This window comes from Engystomops pustulosus, chromosome 1 (genome assembly GCF_040894005.1).
Source record: "Engystomops pustulosus chromosome 1, aEngPut4.maternal, whole genome shotgun sequence".
Classification (NCBI taxonomy): Eukaryota; Metazoa; Chordata; class Amphibia; order Anura; family Leptodactylidae; genus Engystomops; species Engystomops pustulosus.
In genome coordinates, this window is record NC_092411.1 from 202,909,815 (window position 1) to 202,935,763 (window position 25,949).

The 25,949-nt window shown below is 39.8% G+C and overlaps 1 protein-coding gene across 1 annotated transcript; it reads left to right on the plus strand.

Annotated features, from left to right (window-relative positions):
- The first annotated feature begins 3,288 nt into the window (after positions 1 to 3,288).
- On the plus strand, positions 3,289 to 25,949 carry LOC140071085 (alcohol dehydrogenase 1-like). The gene is made up of 9 exons (XM_072118363.1): positions 3,289 to 3,394; positions 6,356 to 6,457; positions 7,586 to 7,727; positions 7,984 to 8,071; positions 8,823 to 9,042; positions 9,831 to 10,091; positions 19,562 to 19,697; positions 20,190 to 20,328; positions 25,186 to 25,949. The coding sequence occupies exons 1-9, from the start codon at positions 3,377 to 3,379 to the stop codon at positions 25,208 to 25,210; spliced, it is 1,131 nt and encodes a 376-aa protein (XP_071974464.1). The 5' UTR covers positions 3,289 to 3,376; the 3' UTR covers positions 25,211 to 25,949.

The following is a 25,949-nucleotide window of genomic DNA, read 5'->3' on the forward strand; positions in this document are numbered from 1 at the left end:
TCATCTCTCTGTTTCTATGTGTCAGATACTAGTAGAAGGTTCTGAAGCTAAGTAAAAGTGTAGATAAACCCTGTACTGTGATAATCTAAGCACATTCTCAGCAAGTCCTCACCCACACTCCAGAATTCACTGACCATTACTGAGTGATAGAAGCAAAAACAGCAATAAAACTGAGTATAATTGTAAAGTAAGGCATTAAAATGATCTTTATTAACATCTCTAGGTGATTAAAATTTGAGAACCTACTTTCATGGGAAAACTCTTTTAACTGACCGCCTGATGTATTTGAGACTCACTCCTGACAGAATTATGATAGAAAACCATTTTTAAGTGATGTGTCCAGTTAGGTAATTAGTTAGATTGCATTGCTTTTACACCAAATATTCCTCATACTAGAAATCAAGTTTTTCTAGTTTTGTAAGATTATAGTGCTAAGTCAGAAATTGTAAACAAACAAAGGATCTCTGCCTTTCCATCACAATAAGTACTTTTACACATAGGGGTTGTTTTTCACATCTGTCATTTGGATATAATATGGATAGTCTTGGGCAAACAGAGCGACTGTGGCGGTGCTTTTTGTAGTGTAGCTGGGTTTTTTTTCATTATATCAGGAAATGTTAATGTATTTTTATGAATATTAATGAATATTTCTGTGTATGTGTGTTTTTACTTTATATGCCCTTCATGAGGTCATAAAAACCCCCTGGGGGACATTTTCACTTTTTTTTTTTAATTTTACTTTAATTTTTTTTCTTTTACAAGCTTTCCCCTGTAACTGAGGCATCTATAAGAGTCCCAGTTACAGAGGGAAACCACCACCTGTGACTGGTGATTCTGATCAGAGCTGTTCTGGCTATAATTAGACCCAGCAGCTGTGGTTGACCCGGCGGCCAAGTCTATAGCGCTCCACTCGTCTATGCATCGTGCTCATTCAGCCCAATGCTGTCAGGAGCAGAAAAGGGAGAAGCGTTAGGGAAGTGCATCTCCCTTCTCCCTAGGGTCGCTGGGTGTCCCTGACACCTCGTCCTGCTCTCGCGGCTAGCATGGGAGCGGTAGAAAAATTCAACGACAGACTCGGACCTGCGCCTGCAGTTAATATGAGGTTTTTAGCCTTTGTAGTTATAATTGGATCCACTGTTCTGGACAGACATACAAGTTAGGCCCCTTACACAGGGGCTTTCCCAACTACAGATGGGCTTCAACTTAAACACTTTGAATTGGGAACATGCAAAACATGTTTGCATGTAAACATGGTCCTAGTTTTCAATAACAATTGTTTCAGAATAAAATGCAGCTGCAATCGGGCAAGCCCCTCCTCTGCAGCCTTTGCGTTTCACTTCAAAACACAACACAAATGCAGCATGTGAACATGGCCATACGTTTTAACCCCTTAACGCTCTGCGCCGTGCAGGGAATGTATGAAAAGGGCTCACGGGCTGAGTCCTCTTCATACAAGGGTGGGGGGCATTGCATACAGCAGCAATACCCCACCGCTAATAACTGCGGTTGGTGCCTGCACCGATCGCAGCTATTAACCCTTCCGTTGCCGCCGGCAAAGTCACCAGCGGCATTTAAAAGATGGCGGCGTCAAAAGAAGACCCGAGGCTGAACGGCTTCTGCAGATTCGTTACAATGAGCCAGTGGCTCATTGTAACAAATCACATGCAAAAATGCCATATACTGCGATACAGTTGTATTGCAGTATATGGTAGGAACGATCTGACCATCTAGGGTTAATGTACCCTAGATGGTCTAAGAAATAGTGAAAAAAAAAAAAAAAAAAAGTTTAAAAATAACAAAAATTAATAAAATATAAAAATTTCAAATCATCCCCCTTTCCCTAGAACTGATATAAAACATAATAGACAGTAAAAATCACAAACACATTAGGTATCGCCGCGTTCCAAAATGCCTGATCTATCAAAATATAAAAACGGTTGTAACCGGCGGTGACCTCTGAGGCGGGAAATGGTGCCCAAATGTCTGAAATGCGACTTTTACACCATTTTACATCACATAAAAAATGGAATAAAAAGTGATCGAAATGTCACAGTCCTCAAAAAGGTAGCAATGAAAATGTTGGTTCATTTTTCAAAAAATTACATATCAAACAGCTCCGTACCCCAAAGTATAAAAATGTTATTAGCGTCAGAAGATGGCAAAAAATTTTTTTCTTTTTTGTACACATTCTTTTAATTTTTGAAAATGTAATGAAACACAATAAAACCTATATAAATTTGGTATCACCGCGATCGCACCGAACCAAAGAATAAAGCTGAGTTATTTGGAGTGCAGAGTGAAAGTCGTAAAAACTGAACCCACAAGAACGTGACGCACATGCGTTTTTTTTTCAATTTTTCCACATTTGGAAATTTTTTTTCGACTTCCCAGTACACGGCATGTTAAAATAAATAACATCACAGGAAAGTAAAATTTGTTACACACAAAATAAGCCCTCACACAGCTCTGTACATGGAAAATGAAAAAGTTATGGATTTTTGAAGGTGGAGAGCGAGAAATGATTGAAAAAACCCTGCGTCCTTAAGGGGTTAATAAAGTTCGTGACAAATAGGTCATGTGTAGATGTCTCAGCAAAAGATAACTTTAGGCTGGTAACATATGTGGCATTTCTTCATTGGGTTTTTGATTTATTTAAAAATGCATCAGTTTTGCTTCTTGGGATTTCAAATTGGATTCTTGATTAAGCGTCTTTATTTGCCTTTTCTTCGATGCATTTTTCAAATTGGTTGCGTTTTTTGAAAATGGTTGAAACGCATGCGAGCACATGAACAAACAGCAGGGAGAGCAAGAAATCCAAACAAGAATCAAACTACAGCAAACCACTGCAAATTCCAAGATACACAGATGTATTCAATTAAAGCTCATAAAGAATTGCGTTTTGAAAACGCAAACAGAACCGAACATTAACAAAACACATGCGTTGGAAAATGCCAGCAAATCACAAGGGCGGATTCGGGAAAAAATAAGTGACAACTACATTTACCTAGGTTTTTTTTAAAACAGATTTTATTTCACAACAGTGCATTAGAGTCCAATATTGTATTGAATGTTTTCACTCTCACTCTCTAAATTCAGCATATAATAATAATAACTTGTGACAATAAGTGAAAAATTTCAGGATGTAATGTAACTCTAATCCCATTTTCAGCTTCATTGCATGCTGTCTATCACACATTAGCTGTGAAAAGTTAAGAAAGCCTCTTCTTGCAGAAAAACAGGTTGCCCAGTTATTGAAGTATTGGAATGATTTACAGATACAGGGAGGGGCTAACATTTGCCTTGTGTTTTAAGCCCCGCATATAGTGCTACACTACAAGAAGCTGCAGTCCTCCAGAAAGAACTGTACTAAGACCCAATGGATACAGCTGGAAAAGTAAGAAACGCTATATTCAATATTAGAAATTGTGTTAATTTTTCAGAGCAATGTTAAAGTTTTACTAAGACAAGTCATTGAGAAGCTCTTGTAGAGGGATAAGAGGAAATGAGTAGATAACATCTGACAAGCAGAAGCTAAGTGCAGAGTTGAACTATTTGTGTAACATACATTTCTATTAAATCTATGTTATTGCTGTTACTAATGTCATAATTAATATTATTATTAAGAATAAGTAGATAATATCAGGTAAAATGTTGTGGTGGTGGGGGACAAAGCATAAAATCACCAGCAATCAAAAATGGCCTCTGTCACTACTGTGTGATCATTCACTCAAAGGCAACAGTGGCGTCAGCTGATTTCTGTGTGTCCCTTTCCCAACACTGCAGGCAAACAGCTCCAATACTGCCCCCTTGAAGAGAAACCACAAACAACTTAGAAGTATTTGTTATGGCTCAACTTAGATGTATTTGAAAGGGATCTACCTAGAAGTATTTGTATGGCCTAGGTCAGTGATGGCGAACCTTTAAGACACAGAGTGCCCAAACTATAACCAAAATCTACTTGATTACCGCAAAGTGCCAACATTAAATTTTAAGCAGTACCTTATTGCTACCTGCTCAATTGTATCGGTCCTTTGAGGCCACCAATACAGTTGAAAGAAGGAGGGCACATTCAGACTATCATTGTAGCTTCTCACCGGGGTCTCTCTGTACAGTAAGAATGAAGGGTCCAGTAGGATGACCTCCAAAGACATTGCAGTTCTATCAACACTTTCTCACTTTTACAGAAGTTCCCAACATCCAATGAAGTGTCGTTTTAAAATAGCGCTGATTGTAGCATCTCTTAAAGTGCCTGGGACTGCAGGAAGATTCGGTGGATTTGGTCCTGTTTGGTGAGCTCTGTTTTGGGATCAATGGCCTGAGTGCCCACAGAAAGGGCTCTGAGTGCCACCTCTGGCACCTGTGCCATAGGTTCGCCACCACTGGCCTAGGTTAATAATAAAGAAGAATATGATAGAATCTTCCTGGATTGGATGTTGCTATATCGCTAGCAAACCATGACTGCTAGGTTTTTGAAACCTTTTTAAAAACCATGAAGGTTCACTATCCTTTAATGTTTTGTTGACAACACAATTATTACTGGAAAGCTCTATTTAGGAATAGCAGTGTATATGCCTGTTCATCTCGATGGCGAAAATGTGCACTCAATGGAAACCTGTCATTAGCAATCAGTATATTGTCATGCAGTGTAGCACCTTCTAGTTTTTGTTTCTTTCATTGTGGTGGTATCAACTAGAAAAATCAACTTTGCAGTGAGATGTAAATAGGTTAGGTCAAGGAGGAGGGGAGTTTAACACTGAAGTCAATGTAGGAAACTCTGAGCACCTCCTCCTCCTCTGTGACTGACATGATGCATTGGACTTTAGGAGATCTGGTTAGTGATTTCTTTGGATGCTGTACCATTAATTACAGTGAAGGGTTGTTCTGGGGAAGAGAGAGCTTGAATTTAGTGTTAAAATCTCCGCCTCCTTGACTCTACACAACCAATTTACATGTCACTTAAAAGCTGATTTTCTTGTTGATGCCACCACGCTGGGCAGAGAAAGAAACATGATCTCGAAGGTGTTGAGCTACTTGGCAACACACTGGTAGGGGTTTATTAGGTCAATTTTTAATGACAGGTTCTTTAAACGTTAGAATGTCAGAAGCAAAGAAAAAAAAAAGATTTTTCTCTAGTGGGAGCAGAGTACAGGTTTAAAATAATAAAAACACCTTCAGTGTGTTCTGTAAAGAGCAGAAATATTACAGGAATCAATACTAATTTTGCAAAATGGAGATGTAGAAATGAAGCACAGAATATTTTACCATTATAAATACTAATATTGTCTAAAAGTAAGATTACAGTCTGATACCGCACTGGTTGTGGTGAAGATAAATCTGTCACACCATGAGAATGAAATAAAATTGTTCCTCCTATTATTTATGCATATAAATTCTGTTTGAAAACTGGCACATGACCTAACAACACACATTATGTCAACTGTACCCTAATCCACCCTGCATTTCCAGGAAACTAGGCACTGGTGCATTTTGCACACGACCATGTTGAAATGGAAGTGTTGAACTCACCGCACCGTAACCAAGCATATAAGACCTCTATGGGTCTGTGAGCTGGTCACAATTGGTGAGACTAGCTCATGGTCCACATATACAGTCATATGCATGAAACCTTAGTGGCTTTAGAATGTGGGAAAGTATGTTGGAGATTGGCAAGTAACCTCCCTGACTTATCTTCAAATTTCTACATTTCCAATTCCAAGTACTCAAACCACTACCCTTGTATCAAAGGACAGAGTTCTCTTCCTCCAAAAGAAAGAAGGGGAAGCTCCATAAATAATTTGTATAGTACTCACTCCTTGGACTCTCTCAGCATGGTACTGTATTAATTACTGCAGTAAATAAAACTACATATCCCAAGAGGGTAAACAGCTTAGCTTCCTTAGAGATGTTACACGATAGCTATAGAATACTCTGAAAGGCTAAAAAGGGGTAAGGCTTAAAAAGGGGGCAGTAAAGCCACAGACAAAACTACAAAAGAATATCTGTATCTCGAGTCGCAGGGTTGCAGTAACACTTCTAATTACTGTATAATGTCCTGCATGCTGCTGATATTCTAAGGGTTAGCTGCAGAGACATAGGGAAGCATCACGTCTTCTCTGTGTGAGATATGATTTGGATAAATAATCCTTTAATGCAATGCTTGAACACAACCTTTGTTTTCTGACTTGAGACATCTGGCATCATATGACAGTCCCATAACACTTAACCTAGGTGGCCACAAATATAGAATACATACCTGTGTTTTTTTTTAAAGCTGGTCATTTTGTGCTACTAATGTTAAGGCTATGATGAACAGGAAAAGTAAGAAAGGAGTTATATATACATTTATATTTTCCAGGTTATTAAATGCAAAGCTGCAGTCTTGTGGGAACCGGGTCAACCATTCAAAATTGAAGAGATTGAAGTTGCCCCACCAAAGGCTCATGAAGTTCGAGTAAAGGTAAATAAATGCATCATTGTAACTTAACCTACAATTTTAATAAAATTTAAATCTGTTATCCTCAATCTAAAACAAATAAATCCAAGCAAGAGAATTGCAAACATAAATTCATTTTATTGCAGTATAAATCGTGCAATTACAAGTTGTGATGTTTCTACTGGAAAAGGTGTCATGTGACTTATATGTATGTATTTGGATTATATAGTATTATACCGTCTATGTTCCTCAACTTAAAGACACCCGACTTACAGACGACCCCTAGTTACAGACGACACTCTCTACCCACTGTGACCTCTGGTGAAACTCTCTGGATGCTTTACCTCATTTGTACTTTGATGGGGTCAGATCTCAATCCTACCGTACCCGATAAAGTATCTGAGAAGTGCTTCTAAAACAAATTTCTGTATTGAAGGTTTTTGGTGACAATTAGGAAAGATGACCAGCTGCAAATAAGACTCTGAACGAGATTTTAAACCTGACATCTGCAGGTGGTAGATGTTCCTTGTTCACAAAAGAACTGCAGTGTATAAAAGACAAGTACTGTAGTTGTTTAGAGTAAAGTTTGTAGAGGTTATATTTCTACACTGACAAGGATGCACTGATGCTTTGGCTCATCTTGTTCATTGGTATCCCCTCTCCCAGTACACTGAATAGTGGAAAGCGTCACTCAATAGAAGTTGTGTTGTTGAATCAATAGTCACACAACATGACCACATGATCTCTATAGATCATGCTCTGTACAGTGTTTTCATGCACTTAAATAAAATATCACATGTTTTTATTGGAAAGGTAATATACCAAGAATAAGCAAAGGATATACTTCATATCTAAACAGTTCTGCATGGTCAAATTGAAATGCAGGTCAGGCAGCCAAATACTTGGCTGACTTGGTAGGGAAGATGGATGAAGCCCCTAGAGCCCTGTGGTGGTGGAAATCCAAGGTCATGTTCGATGGCTTAAAATCAAGCCTTCAGAACTAATTTAAGTCAATTGTAGTGTAAAATAGCTTCTAGGCCCATAAAAACGTATCAATTATGCGCTTTATGTAAATTTAGAGGCCAAACATTTATGCTGGGCCATAAAGCAGTTATAATGAAATGCTAACAGTATGCTTAATGCCTTTACTAGATCATCGCTACTGGAATATGTCGATCTGATGACCATGTAGTGGAAGGATTAATAAAAGACAATAAATATCCAGTGATTTTAGGTCATGAAGGAGCTGGCATAGTAGAGAGTATTGGGGAAGGAGTAACTACTGTCAAGCCAGGTAAGTCTCAAAAAACCTAGAATTGATTGCCTTATGGGTAAGGATATCTTCATTGATTTTGATTGACTAATGCAACAAATTGGTCCATGGGATCTTTCAAGTCTGTTAGTTTTATGACTCCTACAAAAAGAATAGTGAAGCCAGAGCACTACTGGAAACCTGATTTGTGTCCACATATAATTCTTACCATAAAACATTCATACATAAGCATTGGGACTGCTGATAAAAAATGTATAACCCATTTTTCTTATTCTAGGTGATAAAGTAATACCACTGTTTCTTCCCATATGTGGAGAATGCAGAGGCTGCGTTGAACCTAAGAGCAACTTTTGTTACAAATCTGAGTATGTGTTTATTATCCCTATATGATTATCTTTAATATTATAAGTGATATTATATTACAGGGAATAAAATTAGCATGGCGTCACTTATATACTTCAAGGAAAATATTAAAGCACACCTCAGCTGCTGCAGAACCTCTTTATACACGCCTCAGCTGCTGCAGAACCTCTTTCCAAACACCTCAGCTCCCACAGAACCTCTTAAATCACTGCTTTATTTAACAACCCCTAGAACATACTTCCACACATATAGCTTTGTCCCTTCATGGCCTTGCTGCTCTTACCTGAGAGTGATGACTGCTCCTATTTTCATTGTTATATCCAGATCTTGGAGGACCCAGACATGACCTGCATAGTTCTTCCCACTCACCCATTAAGCTCTACCCCCTTTACACACACACACACTGCTGTAACCAGGGTAAGTATTGTACAATGAGTTTGACTCCCAGTTCTCCACTGAACACATAGGACACCCATAGTGATGATCATCAGGGGTGGAGTCAGACAGGATGGTGGGGGCCACCTCCTCCTGCTCACTGGTGGGTGGCCCTGGGACTCAAGCCCTATATGCCTTCCATATCCCTAATAGTAATTTGTTAAAATCACAGAATTTTGATAGTAGAATAGTTTTTAAGACTTTAATTATTTAGATGATAGAAGACAAAAATATATATTTGACCTTGATATTTATGGAAATATTAGCAGTATGTTATACTCTATATATACTCCAACTTATTATATTTATGGTTAACAGCATTGGCAGGAAAACTGGTCTGATGTCAGATAACACCAGTAGATTTACCTGTAATGGGAAACGGATTCACCATTTCATCAACACAAGTACCTTCACTGAATATACTGTAGTGGATGAAATGAGTGTGGCCAAGATACATGATGATGCACCGCTGGAGAAAGTATGCATGATCGGATGTGGCTTTTCCACAGGATATGGATCCGCGGTTAATGTGGCCAAGGTAAAATTTAAAGCCAATTTAAAATATTTGACCAAATCAACAGAAACAAATAAATTGCTGCCATCATTTTACATTCTACATATTTGTACACAGTGAAAATGAAACTGTATGTTATAGTATTACATTTGCAGATCTGCTACATCTATGTGTGAATGGGATTACAACTAGGTGTTACCATTACCTTTGTCAAACTGAGCAGGAAACTGAGCCAGGGCCTGTCCTTTGTGAACACCTAGTAAATAGACATTCATAAAGTACAAATTAGGTTGCCTTCTGCTGGACCTCTGGGGTCTAGAAAATGGTTAAAACCTAGGGCCGACAGAAGATCCTCAGTACTCTGGGCCTGTCTGACACAGGTTAAAACAAAAAAATACATTTAGCATTTGCCACCTTTTCATAAATGATGTAGCTCACAAAATATAAAGGGGTAATCTCAGTTGACCAAGCTTGGTTTAATCAATGCCTTACAGAACAAAAATATTTCTACAATTTATTGTTTTTTGAAAAAACCTACCTACATGCCCATAACTGTAAATAGGGCTTACCTGCCCCCTAGCAACAGCAATGTGTTGACATAAGATACGACCACCACCGCTCGTCAGAACTGGTGGCCGCGTAGGTGCCTGGAATGAGGCTTCCCGGCCTCTGAACCTGCCAGGAAAATGTGAACGTGCATTGTTATCACATGCACAGTTCATAAATACCCCTTTAAGTCTGTTCTTACCTTTACATAATTTTTTGGAATTAAAACAATTTAACATTTTCTTTAATCTTATTTTATGTTCCAGGTTGAACCTGGCTCCACATGTGCTGTCTTTGGCTTGGGTGGCATTGGTCTTTCAGTGATTATAGGATGCAAAGTAGCAGGAGCTTCTAAAATTATTGCAATTGATGTAAACAACAAAAAGTTTGAAAAAGCTAAAGAGTTTGGAGCCACAGAATGTGTGAACCCAAAAGACTATGAAAATCCCATTCATGAAGTAATACAGAAGATGACTAATGGTGGAGTTCATTACTCTTTTGAATGCATTGGAAACACTAATATCATGGTAAGTACATCCAATTATTTCTATTGGACAAAAGTTGTGGATTTCTTGTGTAGCAGACTTCATTAGCTGAGAATGGAATGTGCACTAAATGATTAAGAAAAAAATTGATAGGGGACTCTACAGTATGTGTCACACTATTGAATTCGTACAGCCCTACTGTCACAAACCTGTCTGCCAAACAGCGCAACCACCACCAGGCTTGGTGCAATCTGGGTAAGTGATAGGGAACGTACTCTGTTATGTCTCTGCAGGCTATCAAACTAACCTAAAGCCTCTCTGTTAAGGGCAGACATGGCAGCTGCTGGACAGGTAACAAAAAGTAAGAGACAGACCAGTGTTCACACTAGGAGACAGTAATGACAGTAATTCATCAAGGAAATTACCCAAACAGAGACCAGGAAAGCAGGGACACACTGGGAGATACTCGACACAGAGAGACAATACTAAGATAGCAGTGAAGATACAGGGGCAGATTTACTTACCCGGTCCGTTCGCGATCCAGCGGCGCATTCTCTGCGCTGCATTCGGGTCCGGCCGGGATTCATCGAGGTAGTTCCTCCGCCGTCCACCAGGTGGCGCTGCTGCGCTGAAAAGCATCTGAACGCGCTGGAGTTCACCGGGCCGGACCAAATGAAGGTAAGCGCGTCCCAAGCGACACAGTTCTTTTTTTAAATGCGGCGGTTTTTCCGAATCCGTCGGGTTTTCCCCTCGGCCACGCCTCCCGATTTCCGCCGCGTGCATGCCGGCGCCGATGAGCCACAATCCGATCGCGTGCGGCAAAATCCCAGGGCAATACAGGGGAAATCGGCGCAAATCGGAAATATTCGGGTAACACATCGGGAAAACGTGAATCGGGCCCTTAGTAAATGACCCCCACAGTGTTGAATAACTAGAGAGTGGTTGCTGCTGAGTGTAAAATTTGAAGGAAACCTACCACTTCCAATAAGGCTTCTAAGCAGCAAATGCCGTGCAGCAGCTCAGGGTGAGCTGGTGCCAGCGCTTATCTTCGTTATGTTCTTAAACAGTTTAACCCCTTAACGCTCTGCGCCGTAGCTCTACGGCGCAGAGGTATAAGGGATGTATGAAGAGGGCTCACGGGCTGATTCCTCTTCATACAGAAGTGGGGGTTTTTGCATTTTGCACAAAACCCCCACAGCTAATAACCGCGGTCGGTGCTTGCACCGATCGCGGCTATTAACCCTCTAAACGCCGCCGGCAAAGTCGCCGGCGGCGTTTAAAAGACGGCGGCACGCGGGCGCCTCCATCTTTTTTCCGATCGCCAAGCCCCCGAACGTCATCGGGGGGCGGCGATCGGTTACCATGGTAGCCTCGGGTCTTCTTTTGACACGAGGCTACATGGTTTATGCAGGTTCGTTACAATGAGCCAGTGGCTCATTGTAATGAATGTGCTGTAAAAATGCCATATATTGCAATACTGTAGTATTGCAGTATATGGTAGGAGCGATCTGACCATCTAGGGTTAATGTACCCTAGATGGTCTAAAAGATAGTGAAAAAAAAAACGAAAAAAAAAAAGTTTAAAAAATAAAAAAAATTAATAAAATATTAAAAGTTCAAATCACCCCCCTTTCCCTAGAACGGATATAAAACATAACAAACAGTAAAAATCACAGACATATTAGGTATCGCTGCGTCCCAAAATGCCCGATCTATCAAAATATAAAAACGGTTACGGCCGGCGGTGACCTCCGAGGTGGGAAATGGCGCCCAAATGTCCGAAATGCGACTTTTACACCTTTTTACATAACATAAAAAATGAAATAAAAAATGATCAAAATGTCGCACAGACCTCAAAATGGTAGCAATGAAAACGTCGCCTCATTTCGCAAAAAATGACCCCTCACACATCTCCGTGCGCTAAAGTATGAAAAAGTTATTAGCGTCAGAAGATGGCAAAAATTTTTTTTTCTTTTTTGTACACATTCGTTTAATTTTTGAAAATGTATTAAAACACAATAAAACCTATATAAATTTGGTATCACCGCGATCGCACCGAACCAAAGAATAAAGTAGGCATGTTATTTGGAGTGAAGAGTGAAATTCGTAAAAACTGAGCCCACAATTTTTCCACATTTGGAATTTTTTTTCAGCTTTGCAGTACATGGCATGTTAAAATAAATAACATCACGGGAAAGTAAAATTTGTTACAAACAAAATAAGCCCTCACACAGGTCTGTACACGTAAAAATGAAAAAGTTATGGATTTTTGAAGTTGGAGAGCGAGAAATCAGCCGAAAAACCCTTTGTCCTTAAGGGGTAAAGCGTTTAAACGCTTCAGTAACCTTTATATACGAAGTAGCTTCACTGCACGTACCACCGTGCGGTGAAGCTGCTTCATATATAAAGATGACTAAACCGTTTAGACGCTTTAAAACCGTTTAAGAACATAACGAAGATAAGTGCCGGCACCAGCTCACCCTGATTATTTTGGTGTTCACTATGCAGGTTCAATATACTATATTATTGTTAATATATTAATTATTATTGATATATTATTATACGGTTGTTATGGACACACAATACCTAATGAGGGGATTTTTGGAACATTTTATTTAATCAATTTTTTGACATTTTTTAAGTCCTCCTATGGGACTTAAACGCGTGATCTTTTCATACACAGCTTCTAGCTCCTGCTATGAAAAGCTAGCTCAGTGACAGCAAGTGGTTAAAGAGACTTTGCCATTGACTTTGCAGGTGTGAGGAGACTTTGATGCTATATAGAGAAGACACCATTTTAAGTTAAAGGGCATCTACCACCAGGATGAAGGGCTGTATGCAAATGAGCCCGAGGAGCTCCAGGCTACATAGTTGTTAATAGAGCATGGAGCCCCTCAGGCTCATTTGCATACAGTTTTTTATCCTGGTGGTAGATGTCCTTTAAATTTTAAAACTTTCTTTTTTTAACATCTACTGCATATTTTCATATAGCACATATATAGTAGTACAGGGTGAACACAACCCTAACAAAAGAAATAACAGTTTTCTCCTCATTGTCTTTAAAATTTAAAAAAATATATGCAAAAAATCAATAATTAAACAAAAACTAGTTTTGGATTCAACATCGCATAAAGGTCCAATAAAAACAAATTGGAGAGAAAAAAGGATTGAGATTCTTACAACCGCCAAGAAAATTAAAAACCAAATGATATGGAAATAATTTAATCGCAGCTGTGTTTACTTTACATGATAAACACAGGAAAGTAAACTCCTCCAAAACAATGATGACCCGTATATAGCCTCATGTTATTATCATGTATTGTTAATGGCAGGGTTATTTAGGGACATTGTTATTTAACATCATAGTACCTGGAGAAAGGTTCAATCCATTATTCACTTCAATACCTTTCTTCTTTTAATATAGAAAAAGTTTTATTGAGACAGATTTAGAACAATGGCATGACAATAAAATGACAGGGATACATTGCTTTTTGGGGCAGAATGAAACCGATAGCCATATAAAATCAAGCAATATTGCAAAAACTATGTAAAACGAACTAGGTGAAGAATAAAGAGACAAGATGAAGGATTTACTAGAGAGTAAGCAAGAATTGGGACATAAGAAGGGGGAGGAAAGCGACAAATGCGTGAGAAAGGGGGCCAGACAGGCGAGCACAAAGGAGTAGGGATAGGATCCACTAGACCCACAGACACCATTTATCCTGTAGTGCGTGGTATGCAGGAGATGTCAAAAATTAATGTGAGTGCAATTAATTCCTCCATCCTATGGGTGGAGGCAATTTCTGCTAACCATTTGGAAATCAAGGAGGGGTGGAAGAATCTGAACATCTTCTCATGGGGATTACTGTCTTGGAAGCCTGGAGAAGTTGTCAGGAGAGGGATTTTATATATATTGAAGCCGGCATGTCAAACATGAATAAAAGAGTTGCTTCAGGGGTATTCGGGTTTTCGTGCCTGTAACGTCCTTTATACAGGTGAAGACAGTGGACCAAAAATAACTTAGGTGTGGCCAAGACCAACAAAGGTGAGCCATGATGCCTCTGCTAGAGCCACACTGCAAGCAGACATCAGGGACTTTGCAGTCGCGAGGGAACTCTGTACCACCTGTGTAAAATCTTGTCACAAGTCTTTTGATGCCTGGTGGCAATCGCAGATTGCAGAGAAAGGGGGAAACATTAAACCACTGTTCTGGGGAGAAGGACTTACCCAGCACAACTTCCCCTGCCGCACAGCATGGGGTAAGTGAGGTAGACTGCGAGGTAGTTTGCAGCTTGTAGATTAAAGAAATATCAGGAGTGGCTGTGGAGACCAAGCATGCCTGCTCAAAGTCTAATGGGGCCCGGGCAAGGTCAGTGGAGTTCTAGATGTAGTCATAGAAATGTTTTAGTTGTCATATTGGAGAAGGTGTGCGGAGGTGGGTGTCACGTTAGGGATTAGGACCTGTACATTTTGAATAGTAGAGCCTGCGAGCACCTGGGGAAATCTAAGTGGCGTATGTTGTGGGCGAGTGAGGAAAGAGCCAACCGTCATTCCTAAGAGGGAATGTCCACAAACCGATACAAGAAACCTTTCATGTCCATCAGGGAGAGGCCTTTTACCACCCCTCTCAGGGAACAAAAACAAAGGGGGATGGAGTCTTGCATGGCCGGGTTCCAAATCCATGGAGGAGTGGAAAGTTCTCTAGGGAAAGTTCTCTAGTTCTCTCCTTGTGCCAGGCCTATCCATGTCTTAGAGGCCTTACTATGGAAGAAATCAAGAAGGCGTCAGTAGGTGGCAAACAGATAGCAAAGTCAGCAGTCAGTCCTATAACCCCCATATCTTTAGGAGGAAACAAAGTTTCCTGTTGGATCCTGGGCCTACCTGGGGACCAAAGGAAGGAACTAAAGCATTTCTGAACCTTTGTCCAGAAGGAAAGAGGTATGAAGATTGGTATTGTCTGTACAGCAGTCAGGGCATCATTTTGAGAATGTTAAGCCGCCCAAATCAGGAAACTAATTCTTTTCCAGGAGGCTAAATCCAGCCCAAACCTGGCCAGTAAAGGGTTGAAATTGTCAGAAAATATACAGTTCAAGTCCTTGCAGATTTTGGTCCCCAAGTATTTATTACACCCTGGTGGCCAGACAAAACGACATCCAGACATCAGAGGGGGTACATTGGAAGCTGAAAAAGAAACATGAAGAACTTCAGATCTTGTACTATTGACCTTGAAGTTGGACCAGCAGGCAAAGTTATCTAGCTCAGACATCAAGGCCGGGAGGAAGGAGGGAGGTTCTGTAATATAAACCAGTAGATAGTCAGAGAAAGCTGAACATTTGTACTCCATTCCTGCAATCCGGATACCTTTGATGTCCGGATTGTTTCATATAGCCCCCAAGAGGTTCTACATCACCAACACGTGTAAGAATGGCGATAGGGGACATAAGTAAAACTTTTAAATGGTCAATAACTTTCCACGTACTAGTACCACAAGCAAACGAAAGAAGATTTGTAATTCATTTTATCTGAGAAAATATCTCTTCCATTACTTACAAATCACAAAAAGGAGGGCAGCTCACCAATTTTTTTTATTTTTTTAAAAGACATACCTGTAGGTACAGCTAAGCTAATTCAGCTAAGTAGGTCTTCTTATGTGTTGTTCTGTATAGGTTCACTTAGGTTTCACCAATTGTTATCTTTGCACCTTTAGCTACATATCTGCTTCTTTTTAGAAATAATGATACTAGCTGGACATATAGCTTCCAGTATTTAGAACTGGGAGTTTGTTTTGAAGTCTTCAGAAAGAGTGATATAATGTCCAAATGCTATTCTATACATATACAGGCAGTCTCTGACCTGAGAGCACCTAACTTACAGACTGTCACAAATGGACCTCTCTGCCCACAGTGACCTCTGGCAATGTTCTCTGAATGCTGGTAATTTACTGAACCTTACTGAACCCCACACTGTGCTTTTGTTGAAAAGTGCAGTGTAAACGTCCCAGCTTAAATCTGCCTCCTCTCACCAGCAAAATCACTCCCCAAACATCTGATGGGACAAAGAGCTGTCAATCAAAAGAAGGCATGGTTCACTAGCAGCCTGGAGAAACATTACTCTTCTCTTCTGAATTTGACTGTAACAGTCTGTAAGCCAGTATTTAGCCCCTTAGCGCAATATGACGTACATGTACATCGGGAAATGCGGTCACTTGCCGCATCCCGAGTTACATGTACTTCTCCGCGATTGCCCGAGCTCAGTAACAGAGCCCATGCTGTATGTGACAGCTGGGCTCAAATGATCACTTGTTCATGTCCCACCCTGGGACAAAGTAAAACATGGGAAAAAAAGTTTTTTAACAAAGTGTAAATAAAAAAAGTAAAAATCACCACAAAACAAGACACATTGGGTATCACCATGTCCGTAACAACCCATAGAATAAAATGAAATGGATACTTAACCCTTGTGGTAAACTTTTAGATCATTGTGATGCAAAAACAAGCAAATTTCACAACAACTTTTCTTTATATTCTGCAAAACAAGGTAACCATAAAAAAAGCTATATAAATTGGGTATCGCTGTAATCGTGGTGACCTGTAGAATAAAGATAACATATTATTTGTATGGAGCAGTCAACTGCCTACAAAGAAAAAAATAAAAACCCTAAACCAAAATTAATGATTTTCTTGTCCCCACCAAGAAAGAGTTACCGTAATAAAATCTCATCAATTAGCTATTGAACCCCCTAAGTGATGCATCTGAAAAGCAGATCTCATCCTGGAAATAATAAGCCCCCATATGTCCACATTACAAAAAAGTAAACATTTTATAGCCTTTAATATGTGATAATGTAACTCTGCTCTGAATGACGCTCCTTTCCTTGTATGCCCTGGTGTGTGCCCATACTCGGCATGCTCCAGAGAAATTGTTTATCAAACTTTATGGAGCTTTTTGTCATTTAATACGTTGTGATTTTTTAAGCTTTGACCAAAATTAATGTATTGTCCAAACAAAATTACAAATTGTAAATTCCACCTCTATTTTGTTTTTACCTCTGTAAAACAGCTAAAGGGTTAACAAACTTCTCATACATTGAGGGGTGTAATTTCTATAATGGGGTAATTTATGTGGTTTTACTATTATTAGACCTCTCAAAGTCACCTGAAAACTGAGCAGGTGTCTGTATATATAAGTTTTGGCGATTTTCATAAAAAAGTGAAAAACTGCAACCACAATTCTAAGCCCCACATCAACCTAGTAAAATGAGAGGATGCATAAAGGCATGGCAATGTAAAGGGAACATTTGGGAAATGTTATTTATAAAGTTATTTGGGTAGTATGACTATCTACCTGAAAAGCCAATAATTTAGAACTCTGAAAATTAAGAATTTTTCAAAATTTTTTACAAATTTCATACTCGAGTATAAGCCGACCCAAGTATAAGCCTAGACCCCTAATTTTATAATTTTACAACCAAAAACTGAGAAAACCTATTTACTCAAGAATAAGCTGAGGGTGGGAAATGCATTGGTCACAGCCCCTCTAGTATATAGCCAGCAAGCCCCCAGTAGTATATAGACAACCAGCTCCCAGTAGTATATAGCCAGCCTGCCCCCTGTAGTATACAGCCAGCCTGCCCCCTGTAGTATACAGCCAGCCTGCCCCCTGTAGTATACAGCCAGCCTGCCCCATGTAGTATACAGTCCGCCAGCCCCTGTAGTATACAACTAGCCAGCCCCCAGTAGTATACAGCTAGCCAGCCCCCAGTAGTATAAGTAGTATACAGCCAGCCTGCCCCCTGTATTATACAGCCAGCCTGCCCACTGTAGTATACAGCCAGCCTGCCCACTGTAGTATACAGCCAGCATGCTTCCTGTAGTATACAGCCTGGCAGCCCCCAGTAGTATACAGACAGCCTGCCCCCTGTAGTATACAGCCCACCCAGCACTTAAAAATAATAAACTCATATACTCACCCTCTGGCGGCCCCGATGCTCAGTCCGGCTCCCCGATGTCCACGTGGCTCCTCTTCTCTCTTCCCGCGGCTCCTCTTCTTTTTTCATTCTTCTGTAACAGCTGGCATAGACACGATCATGTTAACTATGAAAGGTTAGTCTAGACAAGACAAAAAATTAATCGATTTACATGGAAATGAAAAGTTGAGTTGATGCATATATCAACTGAATTGTAGTAGCCCCACGTAGTATACAACCAGCCAGCCCCAGTAGTATACAGCTAGCCAGCCCCCAGTAGTATACAGCTAGCCAGCCGCCAGTAGTATACAGCCAGCCAGCCCCCAGTAGTATACAGCCAGCCCCCGTAGTATACACCCAGCCCCTGTAGTATACAGCCAACCACCAGTAGTATACAGCCAGCCTGCCCCCTGTAGTATACAGCCAGCCTGCCCCCTGTAGTATACAGCCAGCATGCCCCCTGTAGTATACAGCCAGCATGCCCCCTGTAGTATACAGCCTGCCAGCCCCCAGTAGTATACAGCCCACCCAGCACTTAAAAAAAGTATGCTCAGTCCGGCTCCCAGATGTCCACGTGGCTCCTCTTCTCTCTTCCCGCGGCTCCTCTTCTTTCTTCATTCTTCTGTAACAGCTGGCATAGACACGATCATGTTAACTATGAAAGGTTAGTCTAGACAAGACAAAAAATTAATCGATTTACATGGAAATGAAAAGTTGAGTTGATGCATATATCAACTGAATTGTAGTAGCCCCATGTAGTATACAACCAGCCAGCCCCCAGTAGTATACAGCTAGCCAGCCCCAGTAGTATACAGCTAGCCAGCCCCCAGTAGTATACAGCCAGCCAGCCCCCAGTAGTATACAGCCAGCCAGCCCCCGTAGTATACACCCAGCCCCTGTAGTATACAGCCAGCCACCAGTAGTATACAGCCAGCCTGCCCCCTGTAGTATACAGCCAGCCTGCCCCCTGTAGTATACAGCCAGCCTGCCCCCTGTAGTATACAGCCAGCATGCCCCCTGTAGTATACAGCCTGCCAGCCCCCAGTAGTATACAGCCAGCCAGCACTTAAAAAAAATAAACTCATATACTCACCCTCCGGCGGCCCCGATGCTCAGTCCGGCTCCCCGATGTCCGCATGGCTCCTCTTCTCTCTGCCCGCGGCTCCTCTTTTTTCTTCGTTCTTCTGTAACAGCTGGCATGGACACGGTCATGTTAACTATGAAAGGTTAGTTTAGACAACACAAAAAATTAACCGATTTACATGGAAATGAAAAGTTGAGCTGATGCATATATCAACTGAATTGATTATTTTAAAAAAAGAAGAAAATGTAATAGTTTGTGCTATAAACGCTATAAACACTGTTGTGGGGAAAAAAATGTCCCAAAATAATCAGAATTAAAAACTGTGACTGGAAAAATGTAAGCCTGTTCCTACTGTGGTGGCCTAACAATGAATTGTATATAAGAGGAGGTTTGACTCTCTCAAATCTACCATTTATAAATGTATTCCTAGATTTTTTACTGTTTTCTTTGTGTTTTAACACAGGTTTCTGCATTATTGTCCAGCCACGTCAGCTGTGGCACTGCTGTTATAGTTGGAGTAGCTCCTTCAGTATCTACACTCTCATTTGCACCAATGTTGCTTCTCACTGGACGAACTATAAAAGGAGCTTTATTTGGAGGTGAGTAACAAAACTATGGCCCAGATTTATTTAAGTGTTTGCGCCAGTTTTCTGCCTGGCTTTGCACTGAAAAGAATGTGCAAACTGCTTGCACATGAAATTTTAAAGTGTCTGCACCAGTATTGTGTCGTTGCTGCACTATACCCGACGCGCCATAAAATTCTGCACCTTACAGGGTGTTCTGGAGCAGAATGTGCACCACAGTGACTCAACAGAATGGTTTTGCACGCTCTTTGTTAAAGGTGCATCAAAGAAATGTTGGTGCATACATCGCAAGCAGTGCACTGGGCGCCAGATTAATGAAGAATGAAAAATACATAAGTACCATGTGTCAAGTAGCACACAAACAAATCTTTATTAATTGACCACAAATTACAAAAATATGTGTTTATATTTTGCAAAGTACTGTATATTTGATTTGGAAAAGATTCTTATCAAGTGAAACACTGCATATTTATGGCATAACATATAATAATAACATTATTATTTTAGGCTTTAAAAGCAAAGAATGTGTTCCTCAATTGGTATCAGATTTGATTGCTGAGAAGTTCAAAGTGGATGGTTTGATATCACACAATTTGCCATTCAATGAAATTAATAAAGGATTTGAAATGTTGCGGAATGGTGAAAGGTATATTCTATTATTGTTTAGAAAATTAAAAACAAATATATTATAAATGCCACATTTTGGAAACCAATGGATACTTCCGCTGCAATAATCTCTGTCATTTACCAGCAGAGAACAGCACCAGTATAACTCGAGAGCATGCTCAGTTTGGTGCTCCATTCATTTATACAATTACCTCATTGCACAGTTTTACACATTGTAAATTGTAAATTGTAAATTCTGACAACCCATAAAGACCAGTGGTGATATATTGATATCAGACAACGTAAGCCAGATCAGGAGGATTGAGATCTCTCATATGGTGCCAGGTTTTACACTTCTATTATCTGTATAGAAATGATATCTGAAAAAAAAGTACAGTGCTTGTCTACCCTTAGCAGGCCCATAGAGATAAACTGATCAGCAGTAAGCATTTAGCAGTAAGCATGCTTGATCTGCTGGTATACACATACAGGAGCATATCATGAACAGCGTGAGTTCCAGTGGTAGGACTGCTACCTTTCAGACATTTATCACCGGTCATGTGAACACAGACCAAGCTGAACCCATCCTAGCCCCAAAATCCATATTACAATTTACCTTCATTCAAGGAAAATAAGTGTGTTTTGTAAAAAGCCACTACAGTCTGTTTGTATGTCTGAGGTGGTGAGATACATTATGAGGTTTCAGATCCACTATTTAAGTATACTAGTAGAAGTAGACTGAACTTGGCAACATGGGATTTAGAACATTACTAGCAATATTACATTCTTTAACAGCGGCAAGTAATTCCACATTCCAGAATGTTTTCTTCAACTTTTGAAACCGGTGCAAAGAGGTGTAAAAAAGTATGTGAAACTTGCACTGAAAGACTTAGGGCAGTGTCATACTGGTGTTGTGTGTCCATGAACTACAGATTGTTCAGAATCCTGTGTCACAGACTGACAACACTGCTGACGAAGGGACTCCTGATATCTGAACTATTTATGATGTAAGGTGTCCATGTTTCTTCACTAAACAGCAGCACTGACACTGTCCTTACTATACAACTGTTTTGTGTCCTTTTTTCCCTCAGTAATGTTTTACCACCATATAGTACATTCACACGGGCATCAAAGTCCAGGTCAGCATGTACACTTTGCAGTTTTTTGAACTGCACGGTCTAAATTTGTAGTGGTATTAGACGGGATTCTATTCGGTAAATAAAGCATCTTGTTTACTTTTTCCACAAGTGGAGAAATATGTTTGCTGGATTATCATAGTATGTTGAGAAAAGTGTAGAAGTACCGTGTTAGCCAGGAAAAATCTTCTATGATGTAAATAATTTTGTGTAAAAACTAAAAGAGTGCTTAACCCCTTAACAACCTGGCCCTTTTTAGTTTCAAAAATCTGTAACTTTTTTATTTTTCCACATAAAGAGCTGTGTGATTGCTTATTTTCTGCATAACAAATTGCACTTCATAGTGACGATATTTAATATTCCATACCATGTACTGGGAAGCAGGGAAAAAAATTCCAAATGCAGTGAAAATGGTGAAAAAACAAATTTTCGACGTTTTCTTGTGGGCTTGGATTTTACGGATTTCACTGTGCACCACAAATTACATATCTTCTTTATTCTTTGGGTCAGTATGATTATGGGGATACCAAATTTGTATAGGTTTTATAATGTTTTCGTACATTTACAAAAATTAAAACCTCCTGTACAAAATTTTTTGGGGGGATTTTGTCATCTTCTGGCACCAATAACTTTTTCATACTTTGGTGTACGGAGCTGTGAGTGGTGTCATTTTTTGCAACTTTAGATGGCGTTTTCATTGCTATATTTTTTAGGACTGTACGGCCTTTTGATCACTTTTTATACATTTTTTAATATTTTTCAAAATGGCAAAAAAGTGCCATTTTCGACTTTGGGTGCTATTTTCCGTTACGAGGTTAAACGCAGTAAAAACCGTTATTACATTTTGATAGATTGGGCATTTTCGGACGCGGCGATGCCTAATGTGTTTATGATTTTTACTGTTTATTAATATTTATATCAGCTCTAGGGAAGGGGGAGTGATTTGAATTTTTAGGTATTTTTATTATAATTTTTTTTTTAACTTTTTTTTATTCTCACTTTTACTATTTTTTAGACGCCCTAGGGTACTTTAACCCTAGGTTGTCTGATCGCTCCTAACATATACTGCCATACTGCTGATAGCACATTGTAATGAATGGGTTAAAACGAGAAAGCTTTGGGCCTACGTGAGACCCGAAGCTGTCATGGCAACGGATCGCCGCTCCCCGTGACATTATCAGGGAGCGACGATCCGCGGCAAGATGGCGGCGCCCATGCGATCGACGTGTGTTACTGATTGTGGGTGTTACCGGTAAGTCTTTGCTGCAATATGCAGCAAAGACTTAGCGGCTATGGAGAAGGCTCGTTTCGTGAGCCCTATCCATGCACCGGGACCCGGCGTGCGCCATACTAGTACGCCGCGTCGGGAAGGGGTTAAAGAATTATACCTTTATTTGCTAACCAGAAAATTATTTTTGTTTTAAGCTTTCTGGCAAACAGGCCCCTTCATCAGGCATGAATACAAATTAAGTATAAACTAAGATAATTAGTACATATTGTGAGACACAATTAAGATAAGCTGGGGTAATAAAACTGGAGGTTATGTTACACAGAGAAGGGCCATGGAGTGGGATGGCCTAGGATAGCAGGGGTCAGGAGTCAGTCTTTTGTGGGATTTGAGGTGAGTCCATGTAATGAGACATAAACCCAGGTGGAATATTGAGGCCTTGTGTCAGTGACTGGAAGGTCATCATCAGCTTGAACTCCTGGGTTTTCCTTTCTCTGCTATCCTTAAAGTCACCTTTCAGTATTGGGAGTATTTAAGTCCTTCTCGCTGTGGCCTGCTCCTGAGAAGTGTTTTCCCACAGGTGTATCCATCTCCTTGCTTGTGAGAATTCATCCTGCTCTGAAGATTTTTTTGTAGTTTTTGTTTAGTCTCCCCAATGTATATATAATATTTGCGACACTTCATGCACAGTATAATGTAAAACATTGGAGGATGTGCAGGAGAATGTGCACCGAATTTAAGTCCTGTTGTGTGTTGGGGATGTGGACTGTGCTTGATGATAGAACAGGGGCACAAGTCTTGCACCATTTGCTGTTGCAGGGAAAAGTGCCCGTCTGTGTTGGTGATGAGAGGGCACTTCTTACCAGGAGAATTTTCATGTTTGGTGTCTCCATATCTACTAATCATCTTAGTGTAACATCTCTCAAATGTTGTATTTTTCTCTTGAAACCTTGCCTGATGAAGGGACCTGTGTGCCCTGTAAGCTTGCAACAAATATATTTTTTTTTAACCAATGAAGGTATTAGTCCTTAAGTAATTTTGTAGTTTTTTACATCATAGAAGATTTTTGATTCTGGATTATCATAGAAATTTCAGCCCAAAATATGTTGCAACCCATAGGCATATCACCTAGTACTGTCTATCCAATGATAGTGGTTTAAGGAATCATTAGAAGACACATATGAACACTGTCAGCCACATGTATAAAAGGAAACTTGCACCTTTAAGAAGTTAATTGTTCATCATACCCCCTTAATTGCAGCAGTTAACCACTGCCAGAAAAGCCAACTGTTTGTTATTCTAGATCACAAATTACTCACTTGAAAATTCTTGAAATTTCACCTTTATCACAAATTTGGATACCTTGAATGACTTCTAAACTCTCCAGGAAAGAGGGTATGGATGAAAATATCACAGGACAATTCTGTTGCAAAAAAATTGATATTCAATTTAGTGCAAACCATTAACAATTGCATAAGAGCAGGAATTTTGTATTTATAGAATGTATTTAAAATTTAAATGGGTACAGATAGAATACAGAATCACAATTTGGTGTTTCAGTTAACTGAATTTACAGTTACAATTTAATCATTTATGGGTATGATTTATCATTACCCCCGGTATCCTATAATGTTATATCATATATTTGGTGACCGACATGCAGTGCGTCAGTTCTATGCCAGGCAGTCCCTGGCCCATAGCCTCCGCTAGATCCTGGTACATGGTAGAGGTAGTGTCCAAACACGCAGCGGGATACCCTATGCTGGTCCACTTAAGCGTGGTGTACGTCCACTTGCGCATGTGCCAAAATCTTGCGACCATTTCATGTACTCCACAAGACTGCTGTAAAAGCACTAATAAATCCCCTCAATGTGTTGAATGCCTGGTAATACTTTTGGCACACTGCTAATAAAACACCTGTGTGCCCAAAAGACGAGTTACATTGTCGTTTGTATCTTACAATGGTTGACTTGTGGTCTAATAATGCACAAAAAGTGGTGCCACTAAAGGGGTCTAGCACAATATAAATCTAGTGAAGATTTCTGAAAACATACTGGCTTGAAAATATAAGGCGCCAGAAGGAAACACAAATCAGTCGAAAGTGGGGCATAAAAAAGAAACCACAACAACACGCACACAAAAACAAGGGCAACAGTGATAATACATTGACCCCACTGTTGATTTAACTTGAATGTGTAAAACTTTATCCACCAACAGATTCATGCAATAATTTCCAATACCAGGCTTTGTCAAAGGAATGTTGACAAATGGTGTATTTTTAATCCAACCAGAATATTGAAATATTAGAATCAATGGGCTATTATTTTGGTGTAAAATAGGCAACTCAAATAGATAAAAAATAATTAACAGGAGTGATCAGTCCCCAAAAAAATGCAGAATGTTTAACAAAAGCAATAAATGACATGCTGCATGGTCACCCTGATTGTATGATTTGTTACAATGTACAATATATCCCTCAATGTAGTTTTACCACTAAATGTAATTGTTATCTTTTTTCTATCTTTCTCTACAGCATACGTACAGTGTTGAAGTTCTGAAACCATACAGCGTTCAACACAAAGGCTCATTGTTCATCAAAGCAGAAAGCATTGCTTCATATGATTGTTTAGAAATATGTAACTTATCCAAGACTGATCTCATATGAATAAAATACTAACATCATTATAGTATGAAAGTCTACACAACAAGACACATACCATAGAAAGGCTCTGTTGTAATTTCCACAAAAACAAGATTCTTAAACATACTCAGGATAACAAAATAACAAATTCTGTAATTCACTGTTATTAACAAAAATTTCACAGATATAATTCCAACCTGTTCTGCAGGACACATTGTTCTCCTGTCTGATGCTGCAATGAGCTCTTCTCTGCAGTGACCCCCACGATTGCATTCAAAGACGAGCTCACACACAGATACACACAGACTTCCTGCCAGAAAACAGCAGTGTGAGGAGAGTAAACCTACAAGCTACAGGTCTTTATTCAGGGGAAGGGGAGGGAGGCACAGCAGAGCTGACAGTGTATGTTATGGTTGTGATAGCAGAGCTGAGAATGTTATGTGTTATATGCATCCCATCATCTCTCATTTCTGAATGTGAATGTTCAGAAGCTAAATGAAAGTGTGTATAAACCTTGTACCCTGATAATCTATGCACATTGTCAGCACACAGCATCTATCTTATAGAGTCCCCGCCTATGCTCTGGAATTTTACACTGACCAGCACTGACCATCATAAATACATTATAATAAAATAGCGAGCAGTCATTGTGAATA